The following is a 27,904-nucleotide window of genomic DNA, read 5'->3' as shown; positions in this document are numbered from 1 at the left end:
AGGCACAGCTGGTCTGTTCCACAAGTCAAAGCTGGGCTCATCAGAGTGCCCACAATAGGTGTGGGAATGACACACCGGAGACCCTGCCCGCCCTGCCTAGGTCCCACCGCCTCCTCCATGGGGTGGGGGCTGGGTCCTCACCATGCTCCCCGACCACATGCGGGATCTTCTCGTAGGGATCAGGGCTGTTCAAGCTCAACGGGCCGTGCCCCCCGGTGCCTGGCGGTCCACCGGCCCACTTCCCCTTGGGTCCGGGGCTGGTGCTGCCTTTGCCGCTGCCCACCCCTGAGGGCAGGATCGTGGGGTAGTTCATGGTGCCCAGCCCTGTGGCCAGCCTGAGGCTGGCGGCGGCAGTGGCTGCGGCATGTGCCACCCGGGCCCTCTCCTGCGGCCCCTCTATGTGGCAGTCGGCATGGTAGATGCTGTGCACTGACTCTGCATCGGGGGGTCCGCGGCCTGGGGAAGGTGGTGAGGGGGGCGCGCCAGCTCGGACCAGCCTGGTGTCGCAGGCGCCTGGCTCGGGGCCAGGCCTGCGGGGGCTGCCGTGGCTGAAATGGTAGTGGTGGTGGTGGTGGTGATGGTGGTGGTAGACCAGGTGGTGCACCGAGGCTGTGTGCCTGCCCGCCCGGCGCTGGCGGTGCCCGGGACCCTGGCCTTGCACAGCACTGGGGTCCACCTTCTTGCGCCAGCGGCTCTGCCAGCGGGCGTAGAGGCGCAAGCTGCGCCGCTTGACCTTGCGGAATATGTGGCCCACGTACTTCAGCAGCTCTTCGTAGCAGCTGCCAGGCTCGGAGAAGCTGGCCAGCGTGCTGTCGTTGGACAGGTGGCGTGCCCGCTGCTCCCGCATCAGCTGACTCTCCCGCTGCTTCGTCTCCGAGAACTGCGTGGCAATCACCACCAGGCACAGGTTGATCATGAAGAAGGAGCCCACCTGTGACGGGGGCGGGCGGGTAAGTGGCAGTGAGTGAGCGAGTCTCTGATTCGCCACTGAGCCCTACTGTGCGCTGCCTGTTCGAGTGGGAGCCACGTCATAGGCACAGTGGGCGGGGTGCCCTGCTATGGGCAGGCTGCTGCGGTGTTCAGTGCTGAGCCCCCACGTCTGGAGCAGACGGCATACAGTAGCTGCTTTGTGCCTATCTGGACAAAAGACCTGGAACCCTCTTTCCTGCTTCTCCATGTGGCTCGGCCCCTCCTTTGCCTGCAGATCTGGCCTTGAGATGACCCTCTCAACGGTGGCCACTCTCCCCTCCCCAGCACCCCAGGTGTGTTTCCTCCTTAGCACGGGCCAGCGTGCAGCAAGTCTCTAATCGTTCGCTTCGCTTGCTCTCTCAGAACAAACTGGGGACGTCTGTCTGCTTCTGTTACCTGCTAGGTCCTCGCAGGGTGGCTCTAGGTATACCCAGGACCCCACAGACGTCTGCGGCCTGATTAACCCAACTCTGCCAAGACCCACTGGGGCCTATGAGAGGACCAGCTAAGGAGCACAGCTGGGGCCACACACGCCCGTGGAAAGCAGTGCTGGGAGGCTATGCACTCCCCAGGGTGTTCCTGGCTCTTCAGCCCTGAGCCAGCACCCACAGGCCTGGACCCTGTCTAGGTGATGCCATGGCCTCTTGGGGTCCCCAGCCACACCTCCCCACCCCTGCAAGCTCTGCCTCCCTCCCCTGTGTGCTCCCTTCAGCTGGAAGACAGACAGGAGCCCCTATGACCACCCAGGTACCCCACCCCACCCCCAGCCAGCTAACACCAGGGCCCATCATGGCGAACACTGCCGCCCACACTCACGATGATGAGCAGGATGAAATAGATGAAGTTGTAGAACGAGTGGGCGTCCATGACGTAGTACATGATGTCCACCCAGCCTTCCAGCGTGATCACCTGGGGGGGCAGTGGCTTGACTTGGGCCCGCACGACCCCTCCTCCTCCTCCCCGTGCCCCTGGGGTCTGGGTTGGGGGGGCGAGTCCTGCACCCGCTCCCCTGCCGTGCCCCAGGGTCCCCGTCCCACCATCTTGCTGCCCACCTGGAAGATGGCAATCCAGGCGTAGCCGATGTTGTCGAAGTTGATGGCACCGTTGTGGGGGTTGGAGTCACCCGAGCGGCACACGTTGTAGTACTGGTTCCAGTTGATGCAGGCGTTGCGTGCAGCGCCCACCCCCTCGGCCTGCGGCTGCGTGTAGGCCTCCCAGCCCAGGGTGCAGGGCACGCGCAGCTCGCGGCGGCCGGGGATGTGTGAGCACTTCTGCATGCCGTTGTCTCGGCGCGAGGAGCAGATGAACGGGTTCTCCTCGCCCTCCTCCGTCTGGTAGTACGGCCGCAGGAAGGTCAGGTTGTTGTTCCTGGGGATGGGCACAGCCAGGGCCAAGAGGTACAATCAGGGTAAGGGACGGTCAGAGTCGGGGGCACAATCGTGATCAGGGACGTGATCAGGGTCAGGGACGTGATCAGGGTCAGGGCCAGTGGACTAATCATGGTTAGGGAGGCACGGTTAGGGTCAGGGGGCATGATAGGACTGAGGGTCAAGACCCGGATCAGGAGATACAGCCAGGACCAGAGTCAAGAACACAGTGGTGTTGCAGAAACCACACTCTCCTCAGCCCAAGTCCACAGAGAGACAAACACACAAAGAACAGGGATGGACAAAGAAATCAACAAAGAACAGCACAGACAAACAGGGAGGGAGACCCAAGAGCCAGAAACCCAGGCTCAGACCTCAGCTCCTCCTGGAAGTGGATGAGGGGCAAAGGGCAAGGGACGAGGGGAGGGAACCCTGGGGTGAGGGAAAGGAGGCAGCCCTGGGGTGAGGGAAAGGAGGCAGCCCTGGGGTGAGGGAAAGGAGGCAGCCCTGGGGTGAGGGCTGAGAGGATCCAGGGGTGAGGGCTGAGGGGAGGGAACCCCAGGGCCAGGGCGGAGGGAACCCTGGGGTGTGGGCTCAGGGGACCCTGGGGTGAAGGCTGAGGGGAGACTCGAGGGTGAGAAGTGAGGGGAGAACCCGGGGTGAGGGGTGAGGGTTGAGGGGACCCCGGGGTGAGGGCTGAGGAGACTGCAGAGCAAGGGCCGAGGGGAGACCCTGGGGTAAGGTGTGATGGACTCTGGGGTGTGGGGAGGGGATGAAGTGTTGGGACTAACCTGTCTTGGGGGCTGAGAGAAAGTGGCACTGGAGGTGGGACATATGTGCAGCGACCGCATGGTGGACGGAGCCATGATGGGGGGTGGGGCATATGTGCAGCGACCGCACGGTGGGCGGAGCCATGATGGGGTGTGGGGCAAATGTGCAGACACCGCACGGTGGGCGGAGCCATGATGGGGGGTGGGGCATATGTGCAGTGACCGCACGGTGGGCGGACCCATGATGGGGGGTGGGGCATATGTGCAGAGACCGCACGGTGGGCGGAGCCATGATGGGGGGTGGGGCATATGTGCAGAGACCGCACGGTGGGCGGACCCATGATGGGGGGTGGGGCATATGTGCAGCGACCGCACGGTGGTCGGAGCCATGATGAGGGTGGGGCATATTGCAGCAACCGCACGGTGGGCGGAGCCATGATGGGGGGTGGGGCATATGTGCAGCTACTGCACGGTGGGCGGAGCCATGATGGGGGTGGGGCATATGTGCAGCGACTGCACGGTGGGCGGAGCCATGATGGGGGGTGGGGCATATGTGCAGCGACTGCACGGTGGGCGGAGCCATGTGGGGCGGTGACTGCCAGCTGGGCGGAGCCATGATGGGGGGTGGGGGCAGGAAACAGCATGGTGGACAGAGCCATGACGGGGACAGCAGTGGCGGGGCGGGTGACTGCACGGTGGGCAGAGCCACGTGGGGTGGTGGAGCCACATAGTGCGTTATCTGCATGGTGGGCAGGGCCATCTGGGCAGGGGCCTCACGGGGGTGGGGCCTGGGCACCTGACAAAGGCACTGTCCAGAAAGCAGCGGTTCCGCAGGAGGCCAGCCCAAAGCTGGACGCCAACGATGCCGAAAATGAAGAAGACGAAGAAGCACAGCAGAAGGACGTTCCCGAGCATGGGCAGCGTATCCAGCAGCAGAGTGACCAGGATCCGCATGCCTGTGGGCAGCAAGGCCAGGATTGGCACTGCTAAGCCCTGCAGGAGTGTCCTTGGGGCTGCAGCCCCTCCCGGGACCCCCGAGCCCCGCCCACTGTTCACAGTGGGTGTCCACGCCCACCGCACACTGACTCGGGCCACCCCCTGGTGATTTTCCCGCACCCCTAGTGTGATCGGGACTCCCCTCCTACCACCACCGGCCTCCAGGGACACTGACACCCTGGGGTCTGACGTGCATCCAGCGGGGCGCCAGGTCTCCACCTCCAACCATCCCAGGGCAGCAGGTCTGCTGCTTTTGGAGGGCTGGGGTGTGGAGGGGCAGGAGTGGAGGCAGGGGACTGGCCGAGGCAGGGAACTGGCTGCGGCAGGTCTGACCACGTGGCATCTCGGGCTCGGGATGACCAGGCGGAGCCCAGTGGCCCTCGAGGCTTGTCTGGCGACACCCTGAAGTTGCCACCAAGGCAGCAGGAGCCTCGGGAGCCCCAGAACCTCAGGTGGTGGGCTGCCTCCTGGGGGTCTCTGCAGCAGGTCTGGGATCCTGAAAACTTTGTCTGATTCCCAGTGAGAATCCTGCCAGAACAGAGCCCCGTCTCAGAGAGAGGCTGCTGGAGGCGGTGGGGAGGACCGGCAGCGGCTTTTCAGGAGGTAGCACTGAAGCCATCGGTCCTGGGTGATATGGGCTACGTGAACTCCAGATTAATCCAGCAAGTGGGTCAGCCAAGCCCCACGCGCCCCTCGCTCCATCCTGGGCCTGCTCCCCCAAGACATCCTTTCCCTCAAATTTAATCAAGGGCCAGGCTAAGGCAGCAGGTAAAGCCCTGGGCCAGGAACCTGGGGACGCTGAGTTCTCACCCAGCACCCAGGGGTATCAATGGCAAAACGGGCCCCTCAGGTCACAAGGGTGAGTCAGAGCCAGGAGCAGCACTGAAGTGTCAAAAGAGCCGACCGGAGCAGACAATCAGTGAGCACTGCCCTGGCCAGACCACAACCGCCTCAAAGATCACAGATGATCCAGAGGTCAGAGCGGACCCCAAGCCAACAGAACGGGATGCAGCCCTGAGCGTGTCCTCATTATGAGAAGCGTATTATCCAGTCTGGAAGAGTTCCCTAGTTCTCTCCTAGAGACAGGAGCAGGTCCCCAGGAGGCCAGGCTGCTGGCGACAATTAGGGCCACTCTGGCAATTTAACCTGAAAAGTAAACATCCGTGGAAGGAAGGGGCTGTGTGTGCTGGGTTGCTTCACGCTTCAACAGGTGGGGCCAGGCCAGCGTGCAGACTGAGCGTACAGTGGGTGCCGGGCAAAGGGCCAAGAGCCACACACGCGTCCCCTCACTGCACGCTCAGCCACCCTTGGGGTCATGGGTACTCCTGTACTGCACTATTCCAGGAGAAACTGAGGTTCAGGCTCAGCTAGTTGCTCAGAGTCACACAGTATTCAAGCCCTATCTGAGCCGCACAGTAGAGCCAAGGCAGGCAGGTGGAAGGCAGGCTCAGGGACCAGTGGCACGAGGATGACCCACCTGCCCTTCGGGAAGCCAGAGGCCCCATGGGAAGGAGTGCCTAGCCTTGGGGGTCTGTGACTTTGGGGGGTTGCTGCAGGTCAAGCCCTGAGTGCCAAGGCCACCAGGACCCAGGTCAGGCAGCCAGAAAGGCTGTGTTATACCCGCATGTGCACACACGGGGCCACATCTACACGCAGTATGCACTCGCGCCTGGTACGGCCTCGTGGGGGCCGCGCCGACCCCCAGGAGCCGGAGCAGCTAAATGTAGCCCTGAGTGCTTAAAGAACGATCCCACCCCATCCCCTGATGCAGGTGGGTGGCCCGGATTTGACAGGATGTTTCCCAAACAAGCAGGCATATGACTTCCCGGAAGCTCTTCCTCCGCCTCCCCTCACACCCAGCGCACAGCAGACACACAGCGGCTCCTCTCCACCAGGCCCCCTCCTCACACCTGCTGGCCAAATCCTGAAGGATTTCCAGCCTTCCTTCTAGAAAATCAGCTGCTCAGCAGGGGACACGGAGGCCCAGCCCTGGCCAGCCAACTTCCCCTTTCCTTAGGTGGGGATCCTGGCAGGAGAGTAGGGGCCAGAAGCAGTGGCGGGTGGGGAGAGCGAGGTGTCCTCAGGACAGGTGTCAGGCTCTCCCCTCGCTTGTGTGGGTGTGAAGGCGGGGCTGCACAGAGCCCCCAGGTGAGCTGAGCCACACCCACAAGAGTGTCTCCACCATGAGCCACACCAGGATACGCCAGACAGCAAAGCCACCAGGGATCTGCTCGGCCTCCAGCCTTGCCCCAGATGCCATGCAGAGAAGGAACCGGAGGTTCGGAGTGGCCCCTGTCACTCGGCCGTGTGGGAGCCAGGGACCCTGTGAATGCTGACTGCCCACCACACCGCAGCTTGATTCTCCCGACATGCAAGGCCCACGGATAGCGGCAGGGGCCACCCCACTGCTGGGGTCTGGGCTGGGGCCGGAGTGCCTGGTAACCTTCATTTCCCAGTCCTGTGCTCCTGGGGGCCCTTTCGAGAGCTCTGCCGGGCTGGCGGACACGCAGGCCTGTTGATCTCAAGCCCAGTTGGGGCCGGTCACTTACTAGGCACGCGGTTGATGGCGCGGAGGGGCCGCAGCACCCGCACGGTCCTGATAGCCGAGAGGCTCACGTTGTGTCCGTCCAACGAGTACTCCATCATGCTGGGGGCGGGGCCGAGGGGGAGCAGCTCAACAAGGAGCCCAGGTGGTCCAGGGTGGGGCTGGGGTGCAAAGTAGGGTGGGCAGGCATAGAACCGGCCAGCCCGGCACCCGGAGGACCTTGTACTGGCCAGGAAGGGCCCCGAGGTAGCAGGAGCACAACCCTTGGTCACATCAGGAGGCCACCTCCCTCACCTGTGCCCAGGAGGGAGGGTCTCCGGAGTCCCAGACAGGGTCCCTGGCTCTACCTGGATCCCTCTAGAACACACCTCCCATTTTTCTTTACAGGTGGGACACAGGGATCCCTGTGGGGTGGGCGGGGCCCCTTCGCCTGCGCTGTGGCCTCTCCAAGGCGGGGCCTACCCCGCCATGACGATGAAGAAATCCAGCCTGTTCCACGTGTCACCCAGGTAACACTTCTGCCCGAACAGCCCCAAGGCCACCATCTTGATGACCATCTCCACCGCAAAAAAGGCGAAAATGAAGGCGTCAAAGGCCTGCGGGAGGAGGCATCAGGAGGGCCCGTGGAACGGCTCAGCTCAGCCCGCAACCCCCAACCCCAGCCCTGCAAGAGCCCGGCCCCCAGTCTTGCCACACCCCTCGCCCCGCCCCTGCCCCGCCCTGAGCCCCAGGAGCTGAGCCCTGCCTCGCCTTGAACCTCGCCTCTCGCCCTGCCCCACCCCCAGCCCCACCTCGCGCCCCGCCGTGAACCTCGCCCTGATCCCCGACCCTGACCCACTCCACGCCCCACCTTGAACCTTGCCCCGCCCCCGCCCCACTCCGCCTTGAACCATAAACCTCGTACCGACCCACGCCCCTCCCCCACCCCGACCCACGCCCCTCCCCACCCCGACCCACGCCCCTCCCCCACCCCACCCACGCCCCTCCCCCACCCCGACCCACGCTCCTCACCTCCAGGATGTTGCAGCGCTCGGAGCCGCACTCAACGTCCTCACAGGGCCGGAACATGCCCAGGGTCACGCAGTTGAGCATGATTACCAGCATGCTCACGTGCTCGAACCATGTGTCGCCGCGGGTTAAGGAGCACACCGGCGCGGCCCGGGACCGCCCCCACGGGGCCCTCCAAATGCCCACCCGGTCAGCCGGTGCCCCGCCATGGGTGTGCGCGCGTGGGGGTGTCCAGGATGGGGTGGGGGACTCGGGACCGACGGCCGCCCCTCCTGAAAGCAGCCACCAGGTGGCGCCTGGGGCCTGCGCCTGGCCGGGCTCTGCTCCGTGAGGGTCCCAGGCCCGGCCCCCTGGCCCTCGGCGTTGGCTCATCAGGAAAGCGGGGTGCAGGAGCCCTCGGTGGGCTGGCCGCATCGGTAGTGAGGCCCCAGTGAGGGCCACTCAGACTCCCAGGGCCTAGCTGCCCACATGGGGCCCAGGTTGCATAGGGCCCCCACGCTGGGGGGCTGTAGGCAGGGCGCCCTGCGCAACTGGGAGGGCCCCAGGGCAGGGGGAATGTCGGGGCACCGCCATGCAACCCACCGGACAGGACTCCCCGTCCCACCCTCCAGGCCTGGATGGTAGCACAACTCGGGGCAGACTTTCCAGGGCCCCTGTCCCAGGGCTGCGCGGCCCCACCCTGACCAGGGAACCAGAGGAAGGAGGGAGGGGCAATCCGTCAGCTGACTGTGGACCCAGGAGGGACCTTCCTTAAGGTAGAAGCCGGCATTTGGAAAGCGCCAACTTGTCAGCGAACAGCCTTGGGAAGTGAGGCACCAGCTCTGCCAGTCCCTGCCGTCCCCAACATGTGGGAACCGAGGAGGAGACAGAGCTGGGCATCCTCTCACAGCTGGTTCAGGGGCAGCCCGGTGGCTGCCCCCACCCCTGGCTCTGGACTTGGGCCTGTGCTTGACTCTCGGGGGCCGCCCTTCCTAGCACCCACCTGGCGCAGACCACAGGCCTCAGCGCCCACGGCTCCCCCTCACCCCTGGCAGGCCTGCTTGGGACCCGGATGATGGTGGCAGCAGCGCCCCCTGCCCAACACGGGCCACGCTCACTACAGCGGAGGTCCTGGGTGCTGCGTGCAGCACTGGGGTCAGGGTCTGAGTGTCTCAAACTCTCAGGGATGACAGGAAGGGCAGCTGCCACGGTAGGAGGAGAAGAGGCTTGGTGACGAGGGCCTTCCCTGCCCCCACCTGTCACTCCAGCCTGGAGCCCCTCCCCCAGGGACCCCAGCAGCTCATCCTGGAACCCTCCCTCCCACCAAGCCAGGGCCCAGCCTCCTAGCAGGTCAGCATTTGATGCCAGTGCCACGGCTCCAGGCCACCAATGTAATTACGTATTCCCACCAAGAGTGCGGTAATTACACTTAATGGGTTCAGCGGTAACAGGCGCCTCTGCTGTAACACTGCTGCAAGAAGCCGAAATCAGCCTCCTGCCAAGGCAGCTGGCATGCTGGCACAGCCACGCGCTGTCCCATAGGTGGGCGAGGCCACAGCAGGCACTGCCGCCTACCGATGATGCACCCACTGCGACCCCAGTGGCCAGAGTGTGTGAGCGCCTTCACGGCAAGCCTCAGAGCACAGTCCTTGCTGGACGAGGTGGGGGTGGGGTTTGCGTGACTTGCTCAAGGTGGTGGGGGCAGGAGCCGAGGCCCTGCTGTGGAAGCCGTGCCAGGCCCCTTGGCCTCTCCCAGCCTCCTGACCCAGCACTGGTGCAAGGGAGCGATGGTGAATGGCGGCTCTGCCCCCAGCCTCGGGCCCCTTTGTCCCCTAACTGCCGCAAATAGCACCTTTCTGCGGGGGTGGCTGGGGACTGTCTTTGTGCATCTCTGAGGGCCATCATTTCCCGGGGGGAGGGGTTTTCTTGGGTAAACGGAACAGGCTGGCGGGGAGGAGCTCAAAGACACCCGGCCCGAACAGGACACAGCAGGCAGGTGTGGGGAACGGTGCTCCCTGACCTGAGCCCCCACCGCACTCTACCCCAGCCTGGCTGAGCCATGGGTCTTGTAGGTGGCACTGCCTCTCCCTGGGCACAGGGCATCCCAGGCCTCAGTTTACCCATCTACCCAATGGGGGGTGGTGGGACTGCTTGTCCTGTGGGTGCCTCGGACCGCCTTTCTGTCTCCTCTCTCCACACTCTCCTTCAAGTCGGGCCGGCTCCCAACCAGCACACACACATTCCACTACCAAAGCAGGCAGTTTCCAGCCACCCCTGGACTCCAGGACTCAGGGCTGAGACCCGCCTCCAGATGTCTCCAGCCATTGCCCGATTTCTCCCAGGCCTGCCCCATGTTTGCTCTGAGATCACCCCGGAGACCCCCCAGAAATGTCCAGGCTGGAGCGGAGGGTGCCCTAGGCTAGGGGGCTACCTGGACACAAGGCCTTTCACACCCTCCCTGTACCCCGGATGGCCCCCAGCCACTTGCCTGACCCTGGCAGTTCCTGCCACCCTAGCCAGCTCAGGACTTTGAGCTAAAGCTACGGCATGGCCTTCCTGGCACTGAGGGGAATGCTGACTTCTGGACCCGGCCCAGACCCTGAGGCGGAGGGCCCAATGGGGACAGAAGGGAAGGGGCCGGCACCCCTGACCAGCCATCTCTAAGACTGTCCAGCCGGCAGAGTGGAGTGGATGGTGTCAGAGCCCAGGGCCCGTCAGTGCCAGTCACCATGAAAGCTGCCCACCGCACAGAGGGGCTGGCAGGGGTGGGTGGGAACCAGTGCCTGGCAACTCCTCAAAGACAGCTGGCTAGGGGTCCCCAGGCCAGGGTCCTACCTGGACATCTTTGCCCCCGCTGCCATGCCACTGAGACCCACCCCAAGCCTTTGTGACTGGCAGCGAGGGAAGCCAGGAGGGGGCCTGGGTGCCCCTCCCCGACCTCTCGGACCGTCTGGTTTAGTGGGGGATGGGGTGCTGTCTTTTCCAAGCAGGGGTGTGGCTCCAGTGAGCCCCTCCCATCCAGGTACATCCCCCTCTCCGAAAATCACACACACAGCAGAAGACCATAGAGGGGCAAGGTTGGGCCTGCAGGCACGCCAGCTGCAGACGGCCTCCCCAGCTAAGCCTGGCGACAATGGAACCCCAAATCTCCCGGACCTGCGGTGCTGCACAGGTGCCGGCTCGCAGAGACCCCGAGTGTGCCTGAGGCCACACAGCCAGGCCAGCCTGCTGGGTCAGAGACCCCGAGTGTGCCTGAGGCCACACAGCCAGGCCAGCCTGCTGGGTCACCGAAACCCCAAGTGTGCCTGAGGCCACACAGCCAGGCCAGCCTGCTGGGTCAGAGACCCCGAGTGTGCCTGAGGCCACACAGCCAGGCCAGCCTGCTGGGTCAGAGAGACCCCGACTGTGCCTGAGGCCACACAGCCAGGCCAGCCTGCTGGGTCACCGAAACCCCGAGTGTGCCTGAGGCCACACAGCCAGGCCAGCCTGCTGGGTCAGAGAGACCCCGACTGTGCCTGAGGCCACACAGCCAGGCCAGCCTGCTGGGTCACCGAAACCCCGAGTGTGCCTGAGGCCACACAGCCAGGCCAGCCTGCTGGGTCGGAGAGACCCCGAGTGTGCCTGAGGCCACACAGCCAGGCCAGCCTGCTGGGTCAGAGAGACCCCGACTGTGCCTGAGGCCACACAGCCAGGCCAGCCTGCTGGGTCAGAGACCCCGAGTGTGCCTGAGGCCACACAGCCAGGCCAGCCTGCTGGGTCAGAGAGACCCCGACTGTGCCTGAGGCCACACAGCCAGGCCAGCCTGCTGGGTCAGAGAGACCCCGACTGTGCCTGAGGCCACACAGCCAGGCCAGCCTGCTGGGTCAGAGACCCCGAGTGTGCCTGAGGCCACACAGCCAGGCCAGCCTGCTGGGTCACCGAAACCCCAAGTGTGCCTGAGGCCACACAGCCAGGCCAGCCTGCTGGGTCAGAGACCCCGAGTGTGCCTGAGGCCACACAGCCAGGCCAGCCTGCTGGGTCAGAGAGACCCCGAGTGTGCCTGAGGCCACACAGCCAGGCCAGCCTGCTGGGTCAGAGACCCCGAGTGTGCCTGAGGCCACACAGCCAGGCCAGCCTGCTGGGTCAGAGAGACCCCGAGTGTGCCTGAGGCCACACAGCCAGGCCAGCCTGCTGGGTCAGAGAGACCCCGAGTGTGCCTGAGGCCACACAGCCAGGCCAGCCTGCTGGGTCAGAGAGACCCCGAGTGTGCCTGAGGCCACACAGCCAGGCCAGCCTGCTGGGTCAGAGACCCCGAGTGTGCCTGAGGCCACACAGCCAGGCCAGCCTGCTGGGTCAGAGAGACCCCGAGTGTGCCTGAGACCACACAGCCAGGCCAGCCTGCTGGGTCAGAGACCCCGAGTGTGCCTGAGGCCACACAGCCAGGCCAGCCTGCTGGGTCAGAGAGACCCCGAGTGTGCCTGAGGCCACACAGCCAGGCCAGCCTGCTGGGTCAGAGACCCCGAGTGTGCCTGAGGCCACACAGCCAGGCCAGCCTGCTGGGTCAGAGAGACCCCGAGTGTGCCTGAGGCCACACAGCCAGGCCAGCCTGCTGGGTCAGAGAGACCCCGAGTGTGCCTGAGGCCACACAGCCAGGCCAGTCTGCTGGGTCAGAGACCCCGAGTGTGCCTGAGGCCACACAGCCAGGCCAGTCTGCTGGGTCAGAGACCCCGAGTGTGCCTGAGGCCACACAGCCAGGCCAGCCTGCTGGGTCAGAGACCCCGAGTGTGCCTGAGGCCACACAGCCAGGCCAGCCTGCTGGGTCACCGAAACCCTGAGTGTGCCTGAGGCCACACAGCCAGGCCAGCCTGCTGGGTCAGAGACCCCGAGTGTGCCTGAGGCCACACAGCCAGGCCAGCCTGTTGGGTCAGAGAGACCCCAAGTGTGCCTGAGGCCACACAGCCAGGCCAGCCTGCTGGGTCAGAGACCCCGAGTGTGCCTGAGGCCACACAGCCAGGCCAGCCTGCTGGGTCAGAGAGACCTCGAGTGTGCCTGAGGCCACACAGCCAAGCCAGCCTGACGGGTCCCAGCTCTTGGGTCTGCAGGGCCCCTACCCATCGTAGATCCTCTGCCTCTCCTTCCCCCAGCACCCACCCAAAATTAGCCCCACAATCCCAGAGAGCTCCTCCAATGGCAAGGACCCCACCCCTGTGCCTGTGGGGCAGCTCTGGAGGGGACGGTGGTGTAGCAGGGTCTGGGGGGCCCCAAGGAGGCCTCTCACGACAGAGGACGTGACAGGCAGGCGTATTGCGCGCCTCCCAACCGGGTCACACCCCAGCCACCAGCCCTCCCTGCCCTGGAGAGGGACTGCCAGATGTACCAGGTCCCAGTGCCCCCCCTGGGGCTCTGCCTAGAGAGGGGAGCAGCCAGCCGAGGTCCCACATCCCGCACAGGCCAGCAGAGGCTTGGGCAGCTCTGGGCTGAGGAGGCTGGCCCTCATGTGTCACACTTCTGTGGGCAGCTGAGGACAGGCAGTGTCTGCCGGCTGTGTCGCACGGAGCCTGGTGACTTCTGGAGGCTTAATCATACAGATGGATTTTCTGGGTTTTAATTAAAAATTCCTTTAGGTTTCAAATCAACTTCTACAAATTAGAATCAATTTCCACTGCGGGTCGGAGAAGGCAGGCCAATGTAGCCGGGAACAGCCCTGGGAGGGGGCCTGGTGGCTGCAGGGCGGCAGAACGGTCAGGGAACCCAGCCAGGGAAGGGCCGGGCAGTGGTGCAGTGAGGTGGTCTTGGCTACGGGGTCTCCCTCAGGCAGGGAGCCTCCACCAGACCCTGAGGCCCAGCCAGCAGCAATGCACCCACTCACCCTCCCTCCTTCATCTCCCTGGACCAAGCCCCAGGACCTCAGTGATTCTCCTCTTTTCTGACAGACCAAGGTTGTGGGGACCACAGTGTCCTTCTCCAGCCCCTGGAGTCTGGCCTGGATGACATGTTCCCCAGGCAGCACCCGCTGGACTGGGCTCACGTGCCCCACAGTGCAGGCCAGGGGCTCGTAACGATGAAAACCCCCCAGAGAGAGGCCTGAACAGGGGAACAGGGCTGAAGACCCCCTCGGTGGTGGGGCCCTGTCTGTTGAAATACTCCTCAGGCACAGTACCCATCCTGTCCCTCAGCCCCACACTCTATAATCAGTGCTCTCAGGCTGGGCCCGGTGGTTCACACCCATAATCCCAGCACTTTGGGAGGCTGAGGCAGGAGGATCATTTGGAACCCAGGAGTCTGAGACCAGCCTGGGCAACACAGTGAGACCCCATTGCTACAAAATATTTAACAAATATTTAACAAAAAAATTAAATTTTGGGGTGTGGTGGCAGCTACTCGGGGAGGCTGAAGTGGGAGGATTGCTTGACCCCAGGAGGTGGAAGCTACAGTGAGCCACGATCGTGCCACTGCACTCCAGGGGACACTCTTCAGGGCACCTGCCAGGTCCAGCACAGCCTGGCCACCTCCCCTTCCTCACATCTCCAAGCCTGTGCACTTCTGAGGGGCTGGGCAGGTGCTAAGCCCCCTTCCTACTCCTGAAGCCCTGCCAGGGGCTGGGCCTCCCCAGCTGGCACCCATGAAGAAAACCAGTCCCGCCCAGGACGCTTCAGGGACACCAGCTCCTCAGTCTCTGGGAGGAGAACAGCTTTTCTCACCCCCACAGGCTTCCTGTTGCAGACCGCTGCTTCCCTCGGGACCCTGGAACAAAGGCAGCCCCCCAGCCTCCTTTCTGTGGCAGTAAGCGCTCCCCTTCCCACATGGGCACCGCCTGTGGCCATGGTGGCCCACACCAAGGTCCACAGAAGCCCCTCAGCTCTCAGGACCTGGGGGGGCCCTCCAAGGGGCCCAGCTCCAGTGCACCGCAGATGCCAGCCCCTGGCGGGCCAGGAGGTGTGGACGCAGGGCGGGCAGTGCTGCAGCGGCTGCTGTCCATGGTGCTGAATCAGCAGCCTCGCCTGGGCCTGTCCTGGATGTACCAGGGCTGCGAGGGCCGGGGTTAGGTGTGGGGGACACATCCAGGAGGGGGCGAGGAAGCGGCTTCCTGGCCGGAAACAAAGAGCTTCACTGGAGCTGCTCCACTGACCCCCGTTTTCTCATCTGGGGTAGTCGAGGAGGAAAAAGACTCCCAAACTGCTCTTCCCAGCTTGAAAGCGCGTAGCTCTGAAGGTGCCATATTCTCCCGGCCCCTGGGCCCGGGCGTGGGCAGCCCCAGAGCCACTGACTGTTGTGTGGGGGGCAGCAAGGCCTGCATTCCCGCGGCTGGGTGAGGGGGAGTGTCTGCGAGTGGCGGGAACCCTGGCAGCTGCTATCTCTGCGCCGAAGATGCTGGAGACCTGGGATTCTTGGGGCCAGGAGCCAGTCTCAGGGCAGCTCAGCCAGTGTCGGGGCTGCCAGACCCCCGAACAGTGCCGACTGAGCCCTGAGGTGCTGTGGGACCCCTCTTCCCAGAGCCAGCGGTCTCCAGGGTCCTGGGTAGGGACAGGGGGTCCTCAGAAGCCCGTGTGCTGTGGGACCAGCGTGGCCCAAAGGGTGGTCCTGGACAACCCCAACCCGAAATATCAGCTAACATCCCGGGTAACATCAGCTCCCAGGACTGCCCAGACCTGCTGGCTCAGGTATCCTGGGGCCAGGGCCTCCCCGACCCTGCCCCGTGACTAATCCTCAGGCCAGGGCCATGGGGCAAGAGCCTGACCCCAATTCTACCTCCACCTGTGCCTCCCCCTTTCTAAGCCTCAGCTTCCCCATCTGTACAAAAGGGCTATTTCATCTTTCTGGCGCTGACAGGTTTTATGTAGACCTTCCTGCAAAACAAGCCGCTCCATCTACTCTCCTGACTGACACGGCTCGGCCTGGCTCCTGCTGGCCCTGGAGGACACGTTCTCACCACACCAAGACCTCCATGTTTGCCGAAGGAAGGTCAGGACAGATGTTTCTACAGAGGGACGGAGGCGGGGCTGTGTGCCCCTTGTCAAGAGATGGTTAAGGCATCAAAGCCACAGGCCAGCCTCAGCTCCTCACACCACCAGGGAGGGGACTGTAGCAGCGCTAGCCCAGCGAAGGGATGGACGTCTCCAGGTGCGGCTGCTGCCTGGCTCCTCCTCTATGGTCAGAGTGTTCCCCAAGCAGGGCTGTGGCCTCCAGGGATCCCAGCAGGGCTCCCTGCTCGGCTGCATCCTGACATCAGTGCCGGGGTCGCAGAGCTCTGCAGCTGTGAGGATCGGGAGGCTGGGCCATTCCTGTCCCACCCGCTGTCCCCCAGAGCAATCTGCTCAGCCAGCTGAGCCCCATTAGGCCAAATCTGCAACAGCTGGGCACAAGCGGCCTGAGCAAGGGGCAGGGGTGTGGGCGGGAAAGGCACCCACAGCAGGAAGGAGAAGCCCACAGCAAGGTGGGCCACAGCCCCCCACTCAGGACCCCATGCCTTGCAGGGCACAGACTGCAGCTGAGGTCACAGGCAGCCAGGACTCTTAGCCACGTGCTCCCCTCTCTGTACCCACCCCTGGCTGGGCAAACCCCTCTCTGCCCTGGGTAGAGGGTGCCAAGGCTGAGGCCGCTCCCTCCCTGCCCGCTCTGCCCACGGCCCCATGCGGCGCTGGCCGCCTCCTCCCCTCCCGGCCCCTCATTCTCAGGAACACTCAACCTTACTTTTCCAATTTGCTCAAGAAGACGACCTATGTGTATTCACGGGGGAAGCCCATTCCCACAGGCGCTATCAGCCTGCAGTGCGGAGGGGACGGTCGCGGGCTCTGAGGGACTCCATCGCCTCTGCCGCAGAGGAAGCAACAGCTTCGGTCCCACATCAAGAGACCCAGGAGGGGCCGGGCCAGCCGCAGACCCTGGGAGTCAGTGGGTGGTACAGGAGATCCCCGGGAACCAGCCCTGTGTCCGTGTCCACCCCCACTCAGAACCGCGGCAGCTCCAAAGGACCCTCGAGGCCACGGGAGTGGGACGGACCGCCCTGAAGTCTGCCGGTCATGGTGGTGGTCATGGCCCTGAGAACCAGGGCGCACTGCTTGTATACAGAAGAGCTAGAAGGGCAGAATATCTCCACTGCCGTGGCACATTCACCGGCGAGAAAGCATTACGTGGCCACCCGTTAAGGAGGCGGTGGTGCCATGGGCATCGGGACCGAGCCAGGTCCAGGGCACACGGGGCAGGAGGAGCGAGTCACGGAGGACACGTGACCACATTCACGACAGAAGCCACAGTGCAGGCCATCTCGAGGGGCATGTGTGTGGGCACGTGTGCGCAGAGGTACAGAGACGTTCCCAGGGAATCGCCAGAGGATGAGAACGCCGTGGGGAGGGACAAGACGAGGGCACTCAGGACGTGGGCAGAGTCCACAGTGACCCCTTGACGTTCACCCCCCGCCGCGGCATCGTCCGGCTTTCTGCACGGCGAATCCAGGCCCTGCGTGTGCAATTACGAAAGCAAAACGTCCAGGAATCTGGGCCTGTGCGGTCACAGCAGGCTGGACCCCTGCCTTCCGGGCTCCCTGGGCCTAGCTTCTGAACTGCCCCACTGGGACACCTCGAGGGAGCCGCGCATTTTTATTCAAAACACCACTAAGGAAACAGGCTCTCCCCGAGCAGCCCTGGGAGGACCAGCACGGTACACCCTGGCCCCGCACACACCCCGCCTCCAGCCCCTACGCACGCCGACCGTCTACTCACCCGCCCCGTACACACCCCGCCTCCGGCCCCTACTCACGCCGACCGTCTACTCATCCGCCCCGTACACACCCCGCCTCCGGCCCCTACGCATGCCGTCTACTCGCCCGCCCCCCACGTACCCCGCCTCCGGCCCTATGCATGCCGACCGTCTATTCACCCGCCATGGACCCCCGTGCCCCACTAGGCTTTCTGAGCATCTCCAGGGTTCCCCAGAAAAGCAGACTCGGGGGGGGGGCCTCTGCAGATGGCAGCGTCCATGTGGGAGTCTGGCTGCTGCTGGCAGGACCCACAGACACCGTCCAGGAGTCCAGCTGCCACCCGGGCACGTCTAAGCTCCGGATAACCAGTGGGTGAGGCTATGAATGCCAATCCTGCCTACACCAGGGACAAAGGAAACGGGCACTCACGACAGACGGGCCCACGCGTGTCCACAGCGGCACTGACCCCGATGGCCTGTGATGGAAACAGCCCTGGTGTTCACCAACAGACCCGTGAACAAACGGAACGTGGTCTGGTCACACGCTGGAATATTACTCAGCCATGAAAAGGAAGAAAGCTCCACACGCCACAATGCGGGTGAACCCGGGAACATGATGCTGGGAAGAGCTGGGCACAGAAGGACCACATGTCACACGGAAAGTCCCGCACAGGCAAACCCAGAGACAAAGCGGGATAGAGACCGCCAGGGCTGGGCAGCGAGGGCTGATGGGGATGCGGTTTCCTTCTGGAGTGAGGGAAACATTCCAGAACTAGGCAGAGGTGATGGTTCAACAACACGAAGGTCGCTAACCCGTGCGCTTTAAAATCCGCTGGTCGTCACATAAATAAGTAAAAAAAAATGGCTAATCCCATGATACGTGAACCTCACTTCAGTCATCACCACAGCCTGCGTTTCCAGCTGTGCCTTTAAATGGCAGCTTCCCTTCGCTGGAGCCCCGCACCTGTCTGCAGTCGCCACCGAAGGCGGCCTTTGGACCGGGAATTGAGACCTGGCACATGGGCAGGCGTAGGTTGGTGGGGGTGTCTCCTCCTCCTGCCACGTGGCCTCCACTCTCGCTGAGCAGAAGGCCCTCACATGCCCCAGACCCACCCGGCCACGTGACAACTCCTGGCACCCTCCAGCCCCTTGAGACCTGCCTTCCACCAGGGGGCCCGGGTGCCTACGAGAGGGCAGGGATGCCTGGAGGCTGATGCGGCATCCGTGCCTCCTCCCAGGCTCACAGAGGATGAGGGTGAGGGCCGGGAAACGAGCAGCCCAGGCCGGCAGGTGATGAGCCCTCCCCACGGATGTCCCTCAAAGACAGGACAGCTGCTGGGTGCAGGTGCCCAGGCCAAGCCGCCTGGAGTCCTCTGCGGCTGCTGGCCCCATTCACCCCTGAGCCTCGGTCCCACGCTTGCCGGCCTCCACAGTCCGGCCTCTGCCTCGGGCAGTAAGGCCCAAAGCTTTCAAAGACTCAGTGCTTGCTGCAGCGGAAGCTTTGGCCAGGGTCTGCTCCCTGGTCTCAGGGCTCGGGGAGGGGCCCCATGCATGTGGCAGGCTGGGCCTGACCATTCCTGAAGCACCGGAAGCCCCCTGTGGGCAGGAGTGACGCCCTGGGGTCTAGTGCAGTCCCGCCTACACCCTGTGCAATGGGCTGGTGTCCCATCTCCCCTACCAGCTCCACCTAGGCCTGAGGGGCCAGGCACAGCCCAGCTGGCCTTGACTCTTCTGTCCCTGGCATCCGATGAAGCACCGGGGCAGCCACAGCTGCCGAGGCAGACGCACCTTCCCCAGGCGGCACAGACACGGCTCCAGGGCACCTGTCGTTAATTAACCGATCCAGGAGTGAATCAATTCAGTCTCCCTCTGCAGTGGCGAAATTCTGGAGCCAGATGTTTGCAGACTTTGGAGTCTCCCAGCAGGTGGGACGGGACAGACCCCACTGGGGGAGCAACACGCCAGGTCACCTGCTCACCCGTGTATACCAATGTGCTCTTGCACGCTCCCCCCAGGGCCGCCCCCCAGCCTCACAGGGTAGATGACAGAAAGTACATCAAACCTGCAGGACGGGACGGTGCCCGGGGAGCTCCAGAGCCTGCCCTGAGTGCGGCGCCTCCCCCGGACCCCCAACCCCAATGCCACGACAGGCACGTGTCCTGTTCTCCAGCGGGGCCTCTTAGCGGGAGGGAACTGGGTGGGAAGGGGGAGGGCGAGGCAGCCACACGATCCAGGATCAGGGATGCCGGGGATGCTCTGACTGAAGGAGGTTTCTCTTCCTTCCCCGGAGGCCGTTGCCATGGAGACAAGGGAGGAGGAAGCCCGGTCAGGGCTGGGGGGAGGGGCCAGGAGGGATTCCCGGCTCCACGCTGAGGGCGGCCCCCACGCCCGTCTCCTCCCTCGGGAGAAGCCACCGCAGGGTTTTAACTCAGGAAGGGGTGAGGTCCTGAGAACCCCTCTGTGCTGGGGGAAAACTGGGGGAACATGGCGCCATCAGACGCAATAGAACCCGTCAGGGGTCCCAGAGGCCAGATCCCGAGGGCAGCCCCAGGATTCCCACAGCCGCACGGGGGTGGAGGGTACCGGGTTCCAGGGCTCCAGGCCTGACACAGAACTTCCTGGAAACGGCCACCTGGGGCCCCACCGTGTCCCACCCCAGTCCCTGCTGCTGGGGCTGTCTGGGGTCACAGAGGGTGGGGGCCAGACCTCCTTCGCAGGTACCTGTACCAGCCCTGGAGACCCAGTTGTCCAGAGATGGGACAGGTGGGCTTGCCCTCCGAGAACCTGCAGTGCCCATGGACCCTGTGGCCGACTCCTGACCTGGGGAGCTCTCAGGTTGGGCCCAGGACTCAGGACTCAGCTCCAAAGAGGTCACCTGCCCCCCATCCCAGGCAGGGAACAGAGGGTCTGGGCAACGTCAGAGGAGGGCCAGGGTGGGGGTCCCCGCCACAGTGACTGACAGCCTCGTCGGGGGGCTGCGAGCTCTCCTGGCCTCTGTCCTGGTCCTCAACCCTGGCCTCTCCCAGCCAACCCCCAGTCTGCTCTGAGTCTCAATGTGCAGCCTGCCCAGAGCTTTCACCCCAGCCAGGCCCCCAATGTGGGAGCCCCTCTCCCCAGGGGCCTGGCCAGGGGAACGTGGCCGGAGCCAGCCGCCTGGACTTGCGTGACTCACACGGGCAGTTGGGGGTGGGGAGCCCGGGCAGCGGCCAAACATGGAGTGTTTGTCTCCAGCCGGCGCCGCGGGTCACCGGAGGGCGCGGGGGCTGGGCTGCCCGTGGGAGAGCACCGCCCCCAGCGCAGGGGTGCGGGGAGCCCACACCCACCACAGGCCACCACCTGGGGGATTGAAGTCACCGCTCCATGAGTGGACAGCTCACTCCCGGCTGCCGGAACATTCCGTCTCAACAGAGCTCCTCCCTGAGCAATGGCCTCGGGAGACTCCGGCCCCACAGAGAGCGGCCCTGGCCTCCGCCTCTATGTCCGCCAGGCTGCACCCAGGTGGGCTGAGGCCCGCCTCCTCCACCCCGCAGAGCCTCCCACCCGCCACCCACCAGAGGGGCCAAAACAATCACATCGCCTGCGCTGTCTCAGGCACGGACCCTGCTCCTGCCCCTGCCGCAGCCCGGGGAATCACCAGGCTCACCTGGGCGGCCACTTCTCACCCTGGGGAGCGTTGTGTCCATCTGTGTGGGGAGACAGGGAGGGCTGGAAGCACACAGCAGCCAGGGACAGGCAGCAGAGTGAGCCTGTGTGCATGCGTGTGCGAGGGGGCATGCGTGTGCGAGGGGGCATGCGTGTGCAAGGGGGCGTGTGTGCAAAGGGGACATGCATGTGTGAGGGGCGCATGTGTGTAAGGGCAGTGTGGGGACCTGAGGCGCGTGTCCGGGTGTGGGTGTGTGATGTGTGTGTAGCTGTGTGCACGGGCCGGGCTCACCCCACACACGAGTGGAGAACTCACACACAGCCCTCTTCAGGCCTGACATGAGGGCGGGTCCCCCACCTCCAGGGATGAAAGGAGAGGTTGGCTCGCAGCACCACCACGGAGCTGGAGCACACGCGGACAGCTCCCTCTAACTGCGCACAATTTTAAAAGCCACGCTAATTAGAAAGAGACCTAATATACCTATTTATCTCTAATAAAGAGCTTGATTTGGGAACTTTTCAAGGCATAATTGAGTGGAAAAGTGCCTGATCCCAGCCCTCGTCTCCGTGCCTGCGGGAAGCTTGAGGCCCTGCCAGCCACTTGGTGGCAGCGTGCAGCCACACCGGCAAGGACCTCGGGGGCACGACCACCCAGGATGTTCTGCCCGAACTGGAGCAGACCCCCAGACTCTCCTGGCCGACGCGGGCGTCAAAGCGCTGGCTCAGCTCCCACCGTTGCCGGGGGCTCGGCAGCTGTCCCCGGTCAGGGCCACCTGGTCAGGCTGGCTTTGTCCTGGCAGTGGAGTGGGAGGTGGAGGGGCCGGCCATGCCGGGTGAGAGCTCCTCTCCTCTGGCCTCACCCTTGCCCATCTTGGTCCCCATATGAGGGTGCTGCGGAACCCCAGGCTTGGAAGGGAAAGGCGTGGGCAGCAGAAACCCAGCCAGGAGAAGACCTTGGGGAAGACGACCGCCCGCCCCTGGGACGGGCCTGTGGGGCCTGCTCCGGGCTGGAATTCTCCAGGCCAGAAATAACTGCCTGAGCGCCACTGCACAGCTGCCGTGGCCCAAATTAGAGACCACCCCAGGGGACCAGGCGCTCCCTCCATGGGAACGCGGCCTGGAGCTCCACCCTTGGGTCTGGCCGGGAAGCTGGCGGAAGCAGTCCCGCCAAGGCGCTTTCCTGCGGGAAGACGGGGCGAGCCCCTGCCAACGCGGCCCAGCAGGTCTGTCCTCAGCACGCTGGCGGCCAGGTCGGGTGCTGGCCCGGGGAGTCCAGGGCGGGGTGGCTGTGGACCAGGGCTGACCTCACTCTGGTCCTCTTCACCTAAGGGGCCTCCCTGTGGGAGCCACAGGCCCCTATTCGGCGGCATCCCGGCCCCCGCTGCGCACCCTGCACTCTCTCCCCAGTCTGCACCTCATCCCTCCCTGCCCCGCCCTGCCCAGGCCCCTCCCTACCTGCGTCCTACCCCACGCGGTGGCCGAGGGGACCCCTGCCCCGGGAAAGCCAAGGCCAGGTGGGCCACTCCCCACCCGACACACTATGGAGAGCAGCCCCTCCTCCCTGGCCCCCCCACACCCTGGCTGTGACTGCAGCCCCTGCTCAGGACCCAGAGACTGTGGCTGTGCCTCGGAGGGGGTATAGGGACGCCAGGACACAGGCCCACCCTCCACGCTCCAGGGCACCTCCAGTCCCACCACTGGGGATTTTCCTTCAGACCTCGGGCCTCCACAGACCTGGGGTTCAGACACCTGGGGTGCCCCCTCCTCACCCAGCCTGCCCTGCTCTGCCCCCAGCTATGGGACCGTCCTCCCCAGCCCACAGCAGCCCGAGTCCCTCTCGCCTCACATATGCTCTGTGGGCGACGCCTGGTCTCAATCTGTGTGAAAACCCAGCTCCGGCCTGCAACGCCCCGTGTTCTGCAATGCAGACGCACACCACCTGCCTGTGCACCCACAGGAGCCGGCTGACCCAGTATGCAGGGACAGGGACCCAGCCAGGGCACCCAACAGGCTGGCCGTCCATCCACACGACGCCCCTCAGCCCTGTGCCTGCAGAGCCCGGCCCCCTCAGTATCAACTGGCAACCAGATGTGTATTAAAAAACAAGGCCGGGCCGGGCACGGTGGCTCACGCCTGTTACCCCAGCACTTTGGGAGGCTGAGGCAGGTGGATCACGAGGTCAGGAGTTCAACACCAGCCTGGCCAAGATGGTGAAACCCCGTCTCTACTAAAAATACAAAAAAATTAGCTGGGCGTGGTGGTACATGCCTGTAATCCCAGCTACGTGGGAGGCTGAGGCAGGAGAATCGCTTGAACACAGGAGGCAGAGGTTGCAGTGAGCCGAGATCGCGCCACTGCACTCCAACCTGAGCGACAGAGCAAGACTCCATCTCAAAAAAAAAAAAAGAGGCCGGGCACGGTGGCTCACACCCGTCATCCCAACACTTTGGGAGGCCGAGGCGGGTGGATCACTTGAGGTCAGGAGCTCAAGACCAGCCTGGCCAACATGATAAAATCCTGTCTCTACTAACAATACAAAAATTATCCAAGCATGGTGGCGGGTGCTTGTAATCCCAGCTATTCAGGAGGCTGAGGCAGGAGAATCGCTTGAACCCAGGAGGCGGAGATTGGGGTGAGCTGAGATCGCACCAGCAACAACGACGACACACACACACATCAATAAATAAATGAGGAGGACGGAACAGCCACTCAGCAGCGGCTCGGTCGGCTCTCCCAACTCCCTGACCTCGCGGGGGGCGGGAGAGTCCATGGGGGGGCCCCCAATCCCCGATGCCTGGTCAGCCAGGGCTTCCGTCCACCACAGCCTGGTGACTGAGGTCAGGGACCCCCAACTCACCCTACCCAGGAGCCCCTGAGGCCAAACCCCACCCACAGGGCCGCCACACACCCCTTCCACCAGTCCCGGGAGGCGCGTCAGATAAAAGCACAGCTCTCACTCCTGGGAAGACGACGGCCAGGCCAAGCCAGGGGTGGCTCTGCTGTGGTTTTGCTTCCCAGGCAGGTCTGAGGAACAGTGTGCAGGGAGGGCTGAACCCTACACCCGCCACAGCCTGGTGTCCACGGGTCACCCATTCACCACCCAACAGGGTCTCTGTGACCCGACAGAGGTCACAGAGCCTCAGTTTATCCCCAGGGGAAAATGGTGGGGCTGGGAGGCGCACTGGGCCAGCCTGCAGGGGAGATGCCACCATCCAGTCCTCCGGGGCTGGCAGGGGCGCGGGGCCACCCTGCTGGGGAGATGCCACCATCCGGTCCTCCGGGGCTGGCAAGGGCGCGGGGCCACCCTGCTGGGGGGATGCCACCGTTCGTTCCTCCCTCTGCCCTGGCAGCCACACCTGCCTGCCCCGGCCACTCCGCCACATCTCTTCACCCCAAACCCGACTTCTGGAGCTTGGAGGAGACAGGGGCAGGGGCATCTGGGCCCAACCTGCCCAGAGCTCCTGGCCGGGGGTGAGCCAGGTCCGGCCAGGGGGCAGGGAGGGACTCGAGGGACAGTGTGGCCCCTTTGGGGCTGGACGCTGGTCTGCTGGATGGCGGCGGCTGAAGCAACAGACGCTCACTCTCCCACAGCCTGGAGGCTGGAGTCTGAGACCATGCTGTGGGCAGGGCCAGCTCCTCCTGCGGCTGCTGTCCTTGGCCTGTAGACGCCGCTGTCACCCCTCTGCATCTATGTCCTCCTGTGGCCTCACCTAGTCCTAACCCCCTTCGAAAGGGCCCTTATCTCCAAATACAGTCACATTCTGAGGCACTTGGGGGGGTGGGTTAGGACTCTGAGATATCAATATGGGGACTCAGGGGTGGGTTAGGACTCTGAGATATGAATATGGGGGCACCAGAAGAAGCCCGTAAATGAGGCGGCTGGGGAGGCCGTGGGGGAGGGTCCAGAAAGAGGGGGCGGGAGGGACCATGGAGGGATCCAAGGAGCCGGGGCAGGAGAGCCCGTTGGGGGATCCCAGGCAGAGCTGGGAGGGACCATGAGGTGCCCCATGGAGAGGGGGCGGGAGAGTCCATGGGGGGGCGGTTTCCGGGGTGGGGGAGGGACCATGGGGTCCCCAGGGAGAGGGGGCGGGGGAGGCCCCAGGGAGAGGGGGCAGGAGAGTCCATGGGGGGGGTTCTGGGGTGGGGGAGGGACCATGGGGTCCCCAGGGAGAGGGGGCGGGAGAGACCCCGGGGGTCCCAGGGAGAAAGGGCGGTGCCCGCAGCCTGGGCACCTGCTGGGGACGGAGAGTTTGTGTCCCCACGGAGTTCAGACGCTGAGACCCAGTGGGGCCTTTGGGAGGTGATTGGGATGATGTGAGGTCAGGAGTGGCGGAGCCCTTGGGAATGGGGTTAATGCCCTTGTAACAAGAACCCCGAGAGACCCCTCCACCTCCCACCAGGTGAGGACACAGGCAGAAGCAGGCGTCTGCACCCAGAAGCGGCCCCCATGGAGCCCCATCCTGCCCAGCCCTTCCCTGGGACGTCCAGCCTCCAGAACCGAGAAACACACTCCCTCTGTCCCCGGCCACCACGTCCTCAGAATTTCTGTCACAGCCCAAGCACACTAGGACGCCCCCTCCCAAGCCTGTCCTGGGGGGCCCCTTCCCTTCCACCCCAACACCCCATTTCTCACTTGGAGCTCGTTCCACTCTCTGCCCCGGTCAGAATTCAGCCCTCAAACCTATGACAGACGTGTGACCGTGAGCCGCTAGCTGTGCCAGCTTGGGGGACTCCGGGGCGACGGCAGGGTGGGCCTCGGTCAGATGCCGTCCCCGCACCGTACCATGAGGAGGGCCCTTGGCCCTGAACTTCAGGCTGTCTCCGAGGGTGCCGGTGGCTGCAGTGTGTAAATATCAGAGCTGGGGCTGAGGCCCGGGCAGCAGGGGACCCAGCCCTGGAGGGCATCGGCCCTGGGAGAGGCCTGGGGGACAGCAGCGCCTGGTGGAGTCAAACTCCATCCAGCCTGTGTCACTTAGAAATCCAAGGGTCCGAGAGTCTGAGATGTCCTTTGTAAACGTCAGTGGAATGACCAAGGGCCGCCCAGGACAGACACCTGAAGATGGCAGCCTGTGAAGTCAGTGACCTTTGGGGTTCAGTGTAGGGTTCAGAGAAGGTGCGGAGGGCCTGGGGGAAGCTCCTAGGGGGAGGGAGTGAGGCTGCCCAGGCCTTTTCCAGCGCCTCCTCCCAGCCTGGGGACTCTGTCCCCACCTAAGCCAAACCCAGGCCACCCTGTCCACGGAACATCCTCACAGCAGCTGTAGCAGACACTCAGCCCTCAGAAAGCCACATCATCCTTAGGGCCCCCTCCCCGTCCCCTGGGGTGAAGAGACGTGGGGGAAGGGCCGAGGGGAGGCAGGACAGAGGCAGCTCCCGGGCAGGGCGGCCCCGCTCCCCTCCCAGCACCATGATTTTCTGGGCTGATAAACTGAGCTTCATGAGCATCCCCTGTGGGTCACAGAGACTTGGTGCCCAGCCGGCCCCCGGACCCCCATCAGCCCCCTGCTCACTGCTACAGTGGCTGGTCCCGGGGCCTGTGCAGACAAACCCAGAACCCCTTGGCTGGGGGTCACCTGAGACCCAGATTCCATTCTCGGAATCCCCACAGCAGCCCAGGCCCGTCACTTCTGAGCATGGGGGGAAGTACTGGCCCCAGGCCTCCTCAGCCCGAGCCACAGGTCATTGCCATGGCCACCTGCAGAAAGAGACGGCAGCTGGGGTCCATGCAGACACCCTGGTGCTGCCGAGAGTAGGAGCGGCCGACCCCACTCTGCGGGGACAGCCCTCCCAGACCCATGCCTGGCTGTCCTCACAGCTGGACCCAAGGATGGGCAGGGGAGCTCCGAGACGTTGCTGCTGCGCCTCGCCCCTGCCCTCCTGTGGTGGGTGAGATGCCCCGTCGGGCACTAATTAGAGTTCCAAGCTCAGAACCGACAGTCAGGGCGGCTCCAGCACAAACATCTCTAATCGCACAGCATTTATGTTTAATGGGTTAGGTTGAAATTCCCAAAGTCTAGAACCCAGCTGAGCCATTATGCAAGCCAATCTGCGATGAGGTGTAAAGAGCAGAGCCCGCTAGACACGGTGTGTCCTGTGACTGGGCGATGGGAGTGGGAGGCGCCTCCACAAATGGGGTTGGGACCCAGCAGCCACCAGGATGTCCTGGGAGCGTGGCAGCCCCCAGGCCAGGTCCAGACGGAGGAACTGGGGTCAAACTCCAGGCTGTTGCAGAGCCTGCACTGGGGGTCCGGGCAGGAGGAATGGCAGCCCAGGGTCTGCCCGAGACGGGCAGGGGCCACTGGCACACGCCCCTCAACGCACCATCCCAAGCCCAGCCCAACTCTCCCGCGGCCTGCAATGCCCACTGCCCACCTACCTGCCCAGCCTAGGAACACTCCTACGCAGCCCTCAAAACCCACTCCCAGGATCTTCCTCTAGGAAGGAAATCTGGTCTCCTCTTCCTTCCTCCGGCATCTGCGGAGTAACTAGTGTGTGTCAGGGACTGCTTCAGATTCTCGGACATGAGAGTAAATGGATGGGGCCAGCTGTCAGCAGTGGGCACAGCAACAGTGAAGGACAAGCTCGGGACACAGCGAGCAGACGGGGACCTAGAGTGGGTGGTGCTCAGGAGCTGGAGGCTACAGGGTGGAGGGGCAGGGGTGCATCCAGCCCAGGCGAGGGCCCAGCAGGAGCGAGGACACAGCAGTGGGGAGTCCTGAGGGCCCCAGACCCTGTCTCCTGTCAACCCCCTCAAAGCCCTGCCCCACAACCAGCCTGCATAATGCAAAACTACCAAAGGGACCTGCGGGGAAGGTGAGTGGCCCTCCCGGGGCTCCCCAGAACCCAGCAGGGGACCCCCACATGCAGGAGGGCTTCCCTCGGTAGGCACACCTACACACACAGTAGGGCCTCATGTCGTGTGGGGCTGCGGGCGTTGGCCTGCGCACACAGCGGGG

The 27,904-nt window shown here is 64.3% G+C and overlaps 1 protein-coding gene across 11 annotated transcripts in view; it reads right to left on the bottom strand.

Annotated features, from left to right (window-relative positions):
• CACNA1H (calcium voltage-gated channel subunit alpha1 H) overlaps positions 1-27,904 on the bottom strand; it is a 72,591-nt gene that overhangs the window by 22,139 nt on the left and 22,548 nt on the right. For 8 of the 11 annotated variants that reach the window (XM_054668624.2, XM_054668618.2, XM_054668621.2 and 5 more), the window contains exons 3-9: positions 7,659-7,771; positions 7,110-7,243; positions 6,652-6,749; positions 3,903-4,062; positions 2,022-2,337; positions 1,786-1,878; positions 142-931 (exon numbers count right to left, since the gene is read on the bottom strand). In XM_054668624.2, coding sequence (XP_054524599.1) covers positions 142-931; positions 1,786-1,878; positions 2,022-2,337; positions 3,903-4,062; positions 6,652-6,749; positions 7,110-7,243; positions 7,659-7,771 — 1,704 coding nt within the window. The other 3 variants (XM_054668622.2, XM_016929120.2, XM_024349694.2) reach the window with 3 other exon arrangements.

The sequence above is a fragment of the Pan troglodytes genome, chromosome 18, assembly GCF_028858775.2.
Source record: "Pan troglodytes isolate AG18354 chromosome 18, NHGRI_mPanTro3-v2.0_pri, whole genome shotgun sequence".
In the NCBI taxonomy this organism is placed as follows: domain Eukaryota; kingdom Metazoa; phylum Chordata; class Mammalia; order Primates; family Hominidae; genus Pan; species Pan troglodytes.
The sequence above is the reverse complement of the archived record's forward strand: the minus strand, read 5'-3'. Positions and strand labels throughout refer to the sequence as shown.